Below are 14,547 nucleotides of genomic sequence, written 5' to 3'. Positions count from 1 at the left end.
CAACAGGGGGAGGAGCAGAGAAGGGGGAGGAGCTGAGCAGACAGGCCAAGATTGCTGAATGTATGGCCGGGTTTCCCAAGCAGATGTTTCAAAACCACAACTCCCAGCATGCCCAGACAGCCTTTGGCTCTCTGATGAAGTTGGGAGTTGTAGTTTTGCAACAGCAGGAGGCATCATGCTTGGGAAAAACTGATATATGGAATTACTCAGCAGCTGATGTTTGGGCCACTTGTCTTTTTATTTGGGGAACAGGCCTCAAATTTTTTAATCTAGTGATGCCCCTGGCTGTCAGCTTATTACTGAAGTCAAAGTGACATATCTTGTGAAGTCCTGCACTGCCCGTAGCTCCGTAACATCCCACATCCGATCAGCTGTTTTCCCCCTGTGCCGGACTTTGGCACCACAGAAAAGTAGCCATGTAGAAATTTTTACAGAAAAATATAATGGTGTCCCTTGACGTCAAGCTCCATAAAAGTTTATGAACTCCTGGTCTTGTGCTGCGATCCTCAGATGCTGTAAATTCATGCACGCTCACTCCTGGCAGCTGCACGCTTCCTCAGCAAAGTGACAGGAGCAAGCGCATCAGAACGCTAGTCTCATCCGCAGCTTTGTCCATCAGCCATCTCTTGTCCATGACTCGTGGACAAGAGGATGCTGCTGCGGGACTCATCAGTGTCCCAGGAGGTATGGGGACCCCAAGTGACGTGATTTTCAAGACTGTTTTCTTTAATAAAATGTGCATTTTTTTTTATAGAAGTATATTAGAAAAACTATTGTTTTGCAAAGATGTACAGCATATCAAAAGTTCTGTTTTTGGTGCTTAGCGGAGGGGTACACGGGTATGCAAGGAAAATGTGGTTGGCCCACATGAGCATGCTTAGCAGAGGGGTACACCGGTATGTGGAGGTGGCATGGTCACGAGTCAGGCAACATCGCACAATCAATAAAAATAATTTCCAAGCACCAAGTGTGAGCTAGATGAACTTTGATCTCAAGCGCCATGTGTAAGCTAAATGAACTTTGACCTCTGTGGAAACAGTTTGAACTGAGTCATTTTGTTAAAACTAGTTTTCTCTACTTTAAACCAGTTTTAATTGACGTTCATTTTTTTGATTAGCAGTAAATTCTAGTTTGTATGAAGGCATTCAGAAAATATTTTAGTTTGTAAGAAGGCGTTTAGTAAGTACTGGTGTTTCAACAAAGGAGTTCAGTAAAAGCTGGTTTTAACTAGGAAAAACAGTAAATTCACAAAGACGATTAGTCAAAACTAGTTTTCACTGGGGAAGAGCAGTCAATACTAGTTTTCACAAAGGCATTTAGTTAAAACTAGTTTTCACTAGGGAAAACTAGTTTTAACTGTAACATATATATACTGATGGGAGGTGCAGTTGCCCATATTTCATTTTATAAAGGCCACTTAGATTATGTTTACACTGTGGAATTTTCTTGCAGAATTCAGAGGAAATATTAATCTCGGAAATTCCGCTGCAGCAGAGTCCCATGGATTTCATTGGGATTTTGCTGCACCATGCACATGGCACAATTTTCGCAGCGGAAACATCTGCAGCAGAAATCCCCATTTCAGTGTCCGAAATTTTTTCTGTGGATTCCGCTCAAAAATGCATTGGCGTCTAAGGAGTTGGCGCATTTCAGAACTGTCTTGGTGCCAACAGAACATGAAAATTTGCAGAATGTCTGCAGTGTTTTACAGACTAGTGATTTACAGATGATAAGCACGTTGGCAAACCGCAATTGAGAACCCAACCTTATGAAACACTTTCATTTGTGAGCAAGACAGTTGTCAGCTGTTGACTAAATTTAGTTTAATATCTGGCCTATTACATAGCAACATGTATGAATACACAATTAGTAAATTTAGCCATTTGTAGTGAATTCTTAGTCTAATACAATTTAAGGGTCCCCCTACCAAGTTTTGTTGTGACACATATGTGAACCTTGATAAATATTGCCGGTACTACTAAAAGTGCAACTTTTTCTTCCCTCCTACAGTCCTCTTCAGCTTTCCCCTCTAAGTTTTCATCTTATAAATCTGTATATTTGGCCTTGACTCCCAGTAACACAATGTGACAGCTGCTTTCTAATCCTGTTAGCAGCCTTCTCAATCGAATGTCATGACAAATCTTGTCCTTCCACCTATTCCATTTAAGCTGGAGTATCCAGCTCAGCAACATGTTTAAATGGCACACAAATGACATGTATTCATGTATTCATCAGCTATTGACATCCAGTTATTTTAAGATTTGCAGAGTTTAGCACAGGACAAGCTTTCCCAGTTGTAGAACATTGTACGATTTTAAAGATGAGGGAAAGAACCTTTCTTTGATTAAGTATCTACAGTTGCTGCTCCCTCATATTATCACTTGTAATGTGCGCTGCATCGCATAGGGAAGTTGTGATTGTAGTTTCAGTATAAAGACATGGCAGATTCTTCTTTGGTCAGTTGTGGCTGCTTGTTTCTAGGCAACAGTCTATAATTCATAAAAGCCTGAGCAGGTGGATGCAGATAGGAGGCCTTGCAGGATATCTCCTCAATTCTAGATCTAGCACAAAAAAATCTTACAAGCATGGAGATAGCTTGGAAGGAAAGCAATTGAACTAGAATTATTTGGGCTACAGCCAGAAAGGATGAGATACTGTGCAGACGTGAAGCAACTAAAAAAATATGTCATGTATGCTACACACTAAACAACCTCTTTTACGATACTAACATACGCTCAAGTGTATGTAAACTGATGAACATTTATGCTTTATATGTAAATACACATGATGCTACTCTGCATGTGTATGCTATCTATACCTTATGAAGTACAAGAGTGCTTTTATGTAATTGGTGTGTGTATATATATATATATATATATATATATATATATATATATATATATATACACATCCACACACACACACACACACATACACACACTTTCATTCCAGGGTTTATTGTATGTTTTGCTTCTCGAGACAATGAAGCAGTTGTTATTTTTGTTTGTTTTTAAGGTATTGCTAATTGAACAGCAGTTACAAATATAAAAGGTTTTATTTCATACAAAGTTAGTGTGTGTGTGTGTGTATATATATATATATATATATATATATATATATATATTATAGAGCGAGGGGGAGATGTGTCATATAGTTTCTTTATGTACAGTACTGTCCTTATGTTGTGTATGTACACTGTAATTGGGGTTATTTCTACTCAATGCAAAACATAAACAGACATTAAAATAAAAGGAAGGCATTATGAGTGAACTACATCTTTACTACGTGAGGCATGGATGCTGGACTGAATTGTGGCCTAATGATGGGAGCCTATGACCCTGTGCTGAACAAACCAATTATATGTAGTGGTTCATCTTTAATCCTTTGATCTAGACAGGCAGTTGGGGTCAGACCTTTTAGAAGAAAAAAAATTGCACAGTGTAAATTCATGGAATGGGAAATAAAAGAGCCATCAGTGAGTTTTAAACCAAAGCTTATTTATTTTTCTTCTCTTTTGGCTGTATTAGTCTATTAGTATTTTTTCTTTCTGTATTCTTTCTGGTGTGAACCTATAAGCATGTGAGGTAATACTACATTGGAACAGAATGTATTTAACTTGAAGAAATAATCATTTTGTACAGAATTAAATGTAATGCACAGAGCTTGTGTGAAAATGTGAAGGCTAACTGGAAATCAGGACAGAGAGTAAAGCTATTATTCTGAGCCCAAGATGCATATTAAACTCTCACACCTGTGTCCACCCCAAAAATCTGTAATTGAAGGATTTCCACTTATGAAGGAAAATCAGCAGGGATGATATTGATCTATCTTTTTAGGGGGCCAGAGTGCAGCAGAAGGTGATACTGTGGTAGGCCCCCATACGCCCTCTGTTTTTCTGCCAAATTAGGCAGAAGGTTCAGAGTGTAAGAGAACAAAAGACTGGTCTTATTCCATAGTGCAGCTTTATCCCAACCATCTACACCCCCCCCCCTCACTCACTCAAAACTGCTTTTTTCTCCACCTACTTGTTTCATAATGGTGAGCTTCCTTCTCCTGCATTGAAATAGTTACTGTTTAAATAGGCAGGAAACAGTTTTGTTTTAATTGCTAAAATGATTCGGAAGTGCTTCGTGTGCTGCTCCTATACAGCAGGTGCTGCACATTAATTGGCCTGTGCAGGCCTGACCCAAGGTCCCTTGCAGCGGGCCCAATTTTAGGCAGAGTTGAAATCACTTATTTATTATATTGTATAACCTGGCATACATTGAGTGTTTGCAAGTATTTTATTTCATGGTCTGCAGTTTCTAATGTCATGTGGGTTTGGAAACTTGTGTTTCTTTGGTAATGTATTATCAGCAGGTAAGCACTAAATACCATCCATCAGGAGCTAATTTTTTACCCAGATACTCTAATGACTGATGAACCTGTCTTAAGTATGAATGTTTAGCACAGTAGAGAGCCATATGCCACTGGCACACGTTCCTATGTATTTCTTGCAGCAGAGAAGATTACGAAAGAATATCAAATCATAGTAACTTTTTTTCAGTCACCAAAAATTTTTATTCATAAAAATATACTCGCATGGAATTCTTTGAAATCAGTGATATTTTTACAAAAAAGAAAGTAACAAATATGTTTGTGATAATTGAGCTATAGTAGCTATTCATGTTCAGCCCTTAACAGAACGGCATCATGCTTTGTTGCTTTCCGTCTGCTTCGGCCAGACCTTAGCACATTAGAAGTCCCTCCCCTGTGTGGGAAGACCACAGCTGTTACTGTAAATCTCATCCAGTAACTGTATCACCCCATTTTGTGGCTCTGAAGGATGAAATTGAGAAATAGAGCACTGTGCAGTCATCCTTCACGTCTGCAATTTTAGCCTTTGCATTTCATTTTCATGCTTTTATTCCAAAGCAAATGGCACTTGGTGAACAACAGAGTTCTTGATAAATTTCTGCCATTGCCTTTTATGCTCTTTCTGTTCCGTGTCTCATGTTTGCAGCCTTGCTGTGTGACATCTCTCATCCTATGGACTTAAAGATAAGGTGCTGGGACACAGTAGAGTCGTCGGGAAGTTCCCCTAGTCATGTGTAATTACTTTCTTACTGTTGTACATGTATCTGGAAACCTCTTCCAAAAGTTGACAGGTGCTTTAATTAGAAATAAAAATAAGTTTACATCATTAGCACAACAAAGTCAATGATGAGCTTGAAGACAATCCTCTAGGGGAGAGTGTCTCTGAAAATGAAAGGAACTTGATAGATTTCCATATCATTTATAACTCCCCTAATTGCATTTGGAAGGCTTGCCAATAAAATGGAAAATTGGCAGCCTATATCCATTATAGTAATTTTGCCTACAATGGCAAGCAGCTGGCTTTACTGGATTTTATTTCCAACCACCCATAATTAATCATCAGCTGGAGATGTCTGAAACTTCAGATTGTGGCAATGCCGTGTCACATCCACACTTCCTTAAAACACAAAAAACTGCTCAGTTTATGTACTGATGGCTTCTTCAAGCTAACTCATTTAGGTGCAAGGCAAACTGCTGCTTAATGAGTGTTACTTTGATAATCGGATGTGAATGTGACCCTCTGACCTCTTCATGTCAAAGTAAAGGACTCTGCAAGCTGGATGAAAGATACAGGATGGAGGGCTCCAAACTTTGCTCCAATTAAACAAGGAGTATAGAAGTACATCAGCTCAGATTGGATTTATCAGAAAGACTTAAAGGACTTGTGACTATTTAGTAGGAGTAGCAGTGAAAGCAGCCTGTCACATTAATTTGGGTTGTGTCCAGTGATCTATGTTTCTTTCTAGAATATTGCTCAAACAAATCTGTTCTTTAAGGCAGGTGGCGTGTTTTACTCCATTCATACTACATCTCTACATTTTAGATATAGGCAATGGATTTTTAGTTAATCCTAAAGGATGTAGTTTACAGTTGTGATGTATGTTTGTAGTCTTGAGCTATATTTAGGACTTGTTGGCAAGTGACAGCTTTCTAGTCTTATGTAATAAAATGTAAAACTGTTCAAAAGAAACAAACCACCTCAAACTAAAGTTAATAATTATTCTTCTTACAGGTCTGATACAGTGGATTGTTACAAATATGGTTGTCAATAGCCACATTTATCACATTACAGAATATAGATTGTAAGCTATTGGGTGCCAAGTTTTTTTTTTGTGCTAGGATTTAGTTTTATATTGGAAGTTTAAAGCATCTGTCATCTTAACTATTAGGGGCATTATAGGTTATGACTGTAGCAGATTTGAATCAGTTCAGTGTGGACAAACAACACCTCCAACGTATGTTCAGTAAGTCCCATCTTCCAGGACAGCATGATATCTCACATTTCCATCACAAACACCCAAGAAATGCTAATTAAAGCCTCATCCCCAGACATTTTCATAAACTCTTCAATGTGTCGCTAGGTCTTGGCTCTGATCCTTCCTCAGTTCTTTTAATTTGTTTTTTCTTGAGTTCAAAGTAGTTTTATTATAAGCTTGATTGGGCAACCATGATAAACTGAAACTGTGTAGATCTACATTCTGGCTGACATTTATCATTGTCTTTAGACTGTTTTTTTTGTCTAGAAAAGGTGCAAAAAAGGCGCAAGCAGGGTTTATTTGTGCCTTATGGTTTACACATTTCTGCTGATTTTGAGTTGTAATCCACTGATTTTGGTAATACACATGATATGGAAGAGTTTTATGAACTGCACCTTTTTGTGAAAAGGCGCAAAGCCACTGAAAAGTCTCTAAAATTACACCAGCTCAGACTTAGCTTAGCTTTTTGGTGTATGTGAAGAGAGACATTTCAGAAAATGTGACCTGCACAAAATGTATCAAATGCTCGGTGACCATATAATAAATTTGGTGCTCCTACACATTACTAGCACACAAAACAAGGTGTAGAGAAATGCTTCACTTACACCTACAATGATAAATGCCGGCCACTGTACTCCTTTTACACCCACTATGTGCAATAATGCAGAACTAATTTTTCGTAAAATGAAGATAGAAAGCACACAGTACTTCAAACCTGCTGAAGTGTTTTCCTTCATCTTACCGGGTCATATTATCAAAAACACACAGTACAAACCAAGATATATGTATAGTGAATGTGTATTAATGCCTGTAATTATATTGTGATAGGTTTCTGAGGGACAAGAGATTTGTGTAATCGAAGCAATGAAGATGCAGAACAGCATGACTGCAGCTAAAACTGCAAAGGTAACGTGCTTCTTTTTCTTCATTCACATTGGTATGACTGCTAAATGTACTGTATTTTAGTGACCATGGTGAGCTTTATAATAATAGAAATATTGATATGTTTTTATAAACCCCTAGCTGGAAGAGTATATAAGGTATTAAATCTACTTATATAACCTATATACACATATATAGATTTTTTATGGGCAAAGATGAATAGCCTGCAGTGATACCTGTAAGTTGAGAATATGTATTGTAATAAGGGAGACGGAAAATGTGGTCCTCCACAGCTACATGCCCAGGTAAAATTCTGCACATCCATATCTTTTTTCATCTGCACATCCATGCATGAACTTTATTAGTCAGCATATATCCTGTTGCCTAATAGAACATTGTTCCATTAACAGCTTTCACTATTAAACTGATTTTTGTATTAGCTTATCATATGTTGTTGCACATATAGTAAAGTATTTTAGATCCTGTCATAATAATTATTAAAATAATCCATATTTGTAACAGAATTCCTCACTTGCTGGAGGTTTTTTCAGCCATTCAGTTTTTTGTTACTGTTTCTGGATATTATACATGACAGTGACCCCTGCTGTTTAGTAAAGCTGAAATACCCCTACTACACAGTAGCCAATATGTAAATGTGTCTTCTTTGCCCATAGCAACCAATTACAGCCCAGCTTTCATTTCTCAAATTACTGTGATAAAATGATAAATTGGATGGTATTGGTTGCTAGGGGCAAAGTGGACACATTTTTGTCTCATGCAGATTGACACATCTTGGCAAGTGAATGGAGGAGGAAGCAGAAGTCTATGTACACTGTTTAGTGGCCATGCTGAGATACTATAGCTCTGTTGCCATTGAAGTGAAGGGGGGCTGAGCTGCAGTAACCTCTGTCTCTGTTCACTGTGTCAAGTGGGTCCTGCAGCTATGCAGAACAGCTGATCAATGGTCCATCCTGAGGATAAAGCTCCTTGTACACAGTAGATGTCTGAGAACTGTTGAGAAAGGCCAAGGTGAGCTGCAACGCGTTCAGCCATGCCAGCTGTTTTAAAGGGGTATTCCAGGATCTTTTTTATTTGACTATGCTACAGGGGCTGTAAAGTTAGTGTAGTTCATAATATAGTGTCTGTACCTGTGTGTGACGGTTTTCTCACAATTCTTCTGTGACTATCGCCCCAATATTTATATTTAACAGCATACAAAATTACTCATGTCTCGGGATTTCCCAGTTGAAGTGCGTCGAGACCTGACATCACTAGTCAGATAATCAGAGGGAGCCTATCCTGCTTAAATTTTTCAACAGCTGAAGGCCCCTGGTTAGAAAACACTGTGTTTCAATGGGTAGGTTGGCAGATGTGTGGGAGGAAGGAAAGTGATCTCAAACTTTCAAGCAGGGAACGGTGGGATATGTAGTTTAGAGAACAAAATCCAACAGGAAATACCCAGTTCTGGCAGGTAAGTACTAAAATCCCCTTATGGTGGATAACCCTTTAAGGACAAGTGCTGTAAATGTATGGCGCTGCTCAGCATCACTTAGCGCACAGTGCCATACATTTATGGCGCTGCGTTATCTAACAGCAGGCATCCGGGCATATCGCCTAGGGGAGATCCCCCCCCCCCCCCCCCCTTGTCGGCGATCGCTGTGATTCGTCAGTCAATTAAGACCGGTGAACCACAGCGTTTCCAGGCCAATCTGTTCTCTGGTGACCCAAAGGCCCGGAAAATCATGGTGATTGGCGCTGCCCAATACAGCGCAAATCACCCTGAAGGATAGGAGCGAGGTGGCAGGGGTGCCTCCTCCTGCTGTCCCTTGCGATTGGACGATCAGGACTGACCAGCCAATCGCAGGGGGGTTTAAAATTGAGATTCGCGCTCTGCCCACCCTGGAAGTCCGGGCAGAGCGGGGGAAAGATGGCTGCGGGGGCCATTGTGGGACCGGCGGCAGACAACGGGGGGACCGGCGGCAGGCTGCAGGAGATCGGCGGCGGAGTCATCGGCAGCAGTGAAGATCGCTGGTAAGTGATTTTCAATGCTGCCTTCTAGGATTTTCACAACTACAACAGCATTTGGCTGTCTGGGCATGCTGGGAGTTGTAGTTTTGCAACATCTGGAGGGCCACAGTTTGGAGACCACTGTGAAGACAGTCCAGGCATGCTGGGAGTTGTAGTTCTGTAACATCTGGCACTTTAGATGTTGCAGAACTACAACTCCCAGCATGCCTGGACAGTCTCGACATGCTGGGAGTTGTAGTTTTGCAACATCTAGAAGGGCACAGTTTGGAGACCACTATACAGTGGTGTCCAAACTATAACCCTCCAGATTTTGCAAAACTACAATTCAAAGCATGCCTAGATAGTCAGGCATGCTGAGAGTTGTAGTTCTGTAACATCTGGCCCTTCAGATTTTGCCAAACTACAACTCCCAGCATGCCTGGGCATGCATGCAGTTGAAGTTTTGCAACATCTGGAAGGTCAAAGTTTGGAGACCACTACACAGTGGTCTCCGAACTTTTCTCCTCCAGTTGTTGCATAACTACAACTCCCAGCATGCCCTTCGGCTGTCCGGGCATGCTGGGAGTTGTAGTTTTGCAACAACTTGGGGCACACTGTCTGGGAAACACTGTCTGTTTCCTAACTCAGTGTTTCCCAACCCGTGTGCCTCCAGCTGTTGCAAAGCTACAACTTCCAGCATGCACTGACAGATCATGCATGCTGGGAGTTGTAGTTTTGCAACAGCTGGAGGCACACTGGTGCGGAAACACTGCCGTAGTCTGTCACCTAACTCAGTGTTTCCCAACCAGTGTGCCTCCAGCTGTTGCATAACTAGAACTCCCAGCATGCACGGTCTATCAGTGCATGCTGCGAGTTGTAGTTTTGCAACAGCTGGAGGTTTGCACCCCTCTACCCCATGTGAATGCGCAGGGTACATTCACACGGGCGGGGGTTAACAGCGAGTTTATATGCCAACATAAAGTGGACATATTGTATATGTGAATCAATATATCATTTATTTGTTATGTCTATTTTCCATACAAGCTTTTCAAAGTTCGAAAAATGCAAAATTTTCTAATTTTTCATGAAATTTGGGAATTTTTCACCAAGTATAGATGAAAATTTACCACTATAGAATGTCATGAAAAAACAATCACGATATCAAATTCATAAGTTAAAGCGTTATTAATGCTTAACCTCTTAAGGACCAATGACGTTGTGGAACATCATGGCACCCTGGGCTTTAAGGACCAATGACGTTCCACAACGTCGTGGCGTTTTCCGGTCTCTGCCGCTCGTCGGGCAGAGATCGGAACCGGGTGCCTGCTGAAATGCTTTAGCAGGCATCCAGGGCAAACGCCGAGGGGGGCCATGTAGGGAAATCGCCCTTGCGATCTGCGGCGATACCGGGCTGATCGGGTCTCTGGGACCCGACCGCCCGGTAATTTTGCATGATCCCGGCTGTCACAGACAGCCAGGACCATGCTAACGTATAGGAGCGAGGTGGCAAGCCTGCCACCTCCTCCGATCCCCTGCGATCCGTCGGTTAACTAACCGACCAATCGCAAGGGGGGGGGGGGGGCGGTTACTTCCTCCCATCCTGCCCGGCCCCTTGAAGTCCGGAGAGGACGGGAGGAAGACCGGAGGACGCGGCGGGGGACGGGGGAGTGCTGGGGACCGGCCCCGGTACTTACCTCGTCCCTGAAGGCGACAGGTGAGTTGATCTTCAGCCGTGGTCGGGCCCTTTACAGCAATGCACGTCGCCGTAAAGCGACATGCATTGCTGTAATGGGACCCTGTAAACTACAACTCCCAGCATACCCAGACAGCCCTTGGCGTCTGGGCATGCTGGGAGTTGCAGTTTTGCAACATCTGGAGGTCCACAGTTTGGAGACCACTGTGCCCTTCCAGATGTTGCAAAACTACACATCCTCAGCATGCCCTTACTGTCCAGGCATGCTGGGAGTTGTAGTTCTGTAACATCTGGCCCTTCAGATGTTGCAGAACTACAACTCCCAGCATGCCTGGACAGTTTTGGCATACTGGGAGTTGTAGTTTTGCAACATCTGGAAGGGCACAGATTGGGAACCACTGTATTAGTGGTCTGCAAACTGTAGTCCTCCAGATGTTGCAAAACTACAACTCCAAGCACGCTGAGAGTTGTAGTTCGGCAACATCTGGCTCTAAAGATGTTGCCGAACTACTACTCCCAGCATGCCTGAGAATGTTTGGGAGTTGTGGTTTTGCAACATCTGGAGGCACACTGGTTGGGAAACATTGTCTGTTTCCTAACTCAGTGTTTCTCAACCCGTCTGCCTCCAGCTGTTGCAAAACTATAACTACCAGCATGCACTGATGAACTGTGCATGCTGGGAGTTGTGGTTTTGCTACAGCTGGAGGTCCCCCCCCCCCTGTGAATGTACAGGGTACATTCACATGGACAGGGGCTTACAGTGAGTATCAGGGTGCAAGTTTGCGATGCAGCAAATTTTGCGCGGCAGCTCAAACTCGCAGCGGGAAACTCGCTGTAACCGCCCCGCCCGTGTGACTGTACCCTAAAAACACTACACTACACTAACACAAAATAAAATAAAAAGTAAAAAAACACTACATATACACATACCCCTACACAGCCCCCCTCCCCAATAAAAATGAAAGCGTCTGGTACGCCACTGTTTCCAAAATGGAGCCTCCAGCTGTTGCAAAACAACAACTCCCAGTGTTGTCGGACAGCCGTTGACTGTCCAGGCATGCTGGGAGTTTTGAAACAGCTGGAGGCACCCTGTTTGGGAATCACTGGCGTAGAATACCCCTATGTCCACCCCTATGCAAATCCCTAATTCAGGCCTCAAATGCGCATGGCGCTCTCACTTTGGAGCCCTGTCGTATTTCAAGGCAACAGTTTAGGGTCACATATGGGGTATCGCCGTACTCGGGAGAAATTGCCTAACAAATTTTGGGGGGCTTTTTCTCCTTTCACCCCTTATGAAAAGGTGAAGTTGGGGGTCTACACCAGCATGTTAATGTAAAAAAAAATTTTTTTTACACTAACATGCTGGTGTTGCCCCATACTTTTAATTTTGACAAGAGGTAAAAGGGAAAAACGCCCCCCAAAATTTGTAATGCAATTTCTCCCGACTACGGAGATACCCCATAAGTGGGCGCAAAGTGCTCTGGGGACGCACAACAAGGCCCAGAAGGGAGAGTGCACCATGTACATTTGAGGTGATTTGCACAGGGCTGGCTGATTGTTACAGCGGTTTTGACAAACGCAAAAAAAACAAAACCCCACATGTGACCCCATTTCGGAAACTACACCCCTCACGGAATGTAATGAGGGGTGCAGTGAGAATTTACACCCCACTGGTGTCTGACAGATCTTTGGAACAGTGGGCTGTGCAAATTAAAAATTTTGTACAGCCCACTGTTCCAAAGATCTGACAGACACCAGTGGGGGGTAAATGCTCACTGTACCCCTTGTTACGTTCCTCAAGGGGTCTAGTTTCCAAAATGGTATGCCATATGGGGGTTATTTTGCTGTCCTGGCACCATAGGGGCTTCATAAATGCGACATGCCCGCCGAGCAAAATTTTCTCTCAAAAAGCCAAATATGACTCCTTACTTTCTGAGCATTGTAGTTCGCCCGTAGTGCGCTTCAGGTCAACTTATGGGGTACCTCCATACTCAGAAGAGATGGGGTTACAAATTTTGGGGGTTATTTTCTGCTATTAACCCTTGCAAAAATGTGAAATTTGGGGGGGGGAAACACACATTTTAGTGAAAATTTTTTTTTCTTTTTTTACGTATGCAAAAGTCGTGAAACCCATGTGGGGTATTAAGGCTCACTTTATTCCTTGTTACGTTCCTGAAGGGGTCTAGTTTACAAAATGGTGTGGCATGTGGGTATTTTTTGCTGTCCTGGCACCATAGGGGCTTCCTAAATGCGACATGCCCCCGAGCAAAATTTGCTCTCAAAAAGCTAAATATCACTCCTTCTCTTCTGAGCATTGTAGTTCGCCCGTGATGCACTTCAGGTCAACTTATGGGGTACCTCCATACTCAGAAGAGATGGGGTTACAAATTTTGGGGGGTATTTTCTGCTAATAACCCTTGCATAAATGTGAAATTTGGGGGGAAACACATTTTAGTGAAATTTTTTTTACATTTTTTTACATATGCAAAAGTCGTGAAACACCTGTGGGGTATTAAGGCTCACTTTATTTCTTGTTACGTTCCTCAAGGGGTCTAGTTTCCAAAATGGTATGCCATGTGTTTTTTTTCCTGTTCTGGCACCATAGGGGCTTCCTAAATGCAACATGCCCCCCCAAAAACCATTTCAGAAAAACGTACTCTCCAAAATCCCCTCGTCGCTCCTTCGCTTCTGAGCCCTCTACTGCGCCCGCCGAACAATTTACATAGACATATGAGGTATGTACTTACTCGAGAGAAATTGGGCTACAAATATAAGTATACATTTTCTCCTTTTACCCCTTGTAAAAATTCAAAAATTGGGTCTACAAGAACATGCAAGTGTAAAAAATGAAGATTGTGAATTTTCTCCTTCACTTTGCTGCTATTCCTGTGAAACACCTAAAGGGTTAAAACGCTGACTGAATGTCATTTTGAATACTTTGGGGGGGGGGGGGCGTGCAGTTTTTATAAAGGGGTCATTTATGGGGTATTTCTAAGATGAAGACCCTTCAAATCCACTTCAAACCTGAACTGGTCCCTGAAAAATTGTGATTTTGGAAATTTTGTGGAAAATTGCTGCTGAACTTTGAAGCCCTCTGGTGTCTTCCAAAAGTAAAAACTCGTAAATTTTATGATGCAAACATAAAGTGGACATATTGTATATGTGAATAAAAAAAAAAAATATTTGGAATATCCATTTTCCTTACAAGCAGAGAGCTCAAAGTTAGGAAAATTCAAAATTTTCTATTTTTTCATCAAATTTTGGAATTTTTCACTAAGAAACGATGCAAGTATCGACAAAATTTTACCAATAACATAAAGTAGAATATGTCACGAAAAAACAATCTCGGAATCAAAATGATAGGTAAAAGCATCCCAGAGTTATTAATGCTTAAAGTGACAGTGGTCAGATGTTCAAAAAACGCTCTGGTCCTAAGGTGTAAAATGGCCTGGTCCTTAAGGGGTTAAAGTGGTCAGATTTGCAAAAAACTGCTTCGTCATTAAGGTCAAAATGGGCTGCGCCCTTAACCCGTTCAGGACCCATGACGTAACGTTACATCCCGACACCCTGGGTCCTAAGGACCCATGACGTACAGTTACGTCATGGGCAGTTCCGGTCCCCGCCGTGCGCTGG

General features: G+C 42.0%; 2 protein-coding genes across 9 annotated transcripts in view; one reads left to right on the top strand and one right to left on the bottom strand.

The window, feature by feature from the left end:
• The window catches only part of GGACT (gamma-glutamylamine cyclotransferase), a 144,658-nt gene that overhangs the window by 19,833 nt on the left and 110,278 nt on the right, over positions 1 to 14,547 (bottom strand). For 3 of the 7 annotated variants that reach the window (XR_008888547.1, XR_008888549.1, XR_008888552.1), the window contains one exon: positions 4,587 to 5,150. The exons of 3 other annotated variants lie outside the window; for them this stretch is intronic. The gene's annotated coding sequence lies outside the window, so the exon portion shown is untranslated. Of the gene's footprint in view, positions 1 to 3,274; positions 3,414 to 4,586; positions 5,151 to 14,547 lie in introns of those variants that run through there. One more of the 7 variants, XR_008888550.1, reaches the window with a different exon arrangement.
• Positions 1 to 14,547, top strand: part of PCCA (propionyl-CoA carboxylase subunit alpha) — a 1,119,575-nt gene that overhangs the window by 1,099,610 nt on the left and 5,418 nt on the right. For both annotated transcript variants that reach the window (XM_056555680.1, XM_056555679.1), the window contains exon 23: positions 7,161 to 7,238. In XM_056555680.1, coding sequence (XP_056411655.1) covers positions 7,161 to 7,238 — 78 coding nt within the window. The remainder of the gene's footprint in view (positions 1 to 7,160; positions 7,239 to 14,547) is intronic.

The sequence above is a fragment of the Hyla sarda genome, chromosome 2 (genome assembly GCF_029499605.1).
Source record: "Hyla sarda isolate aHylSar1 chromosome 2, aHylSar1.hap1, whole genome shotgun sequence".
Classification (NCBI taxonomy): domain Eukaryota; kingdom Metazoa; phylum Chordata; class Amphibia; order Anura; family Hylidae; genus Hyla; species Hyla sarda.
The sequence above is the reverse complement of the archived record's forward strand: the minus strand, read 5'-3'. Positions and strand labels throughout refer to the sequence as shown.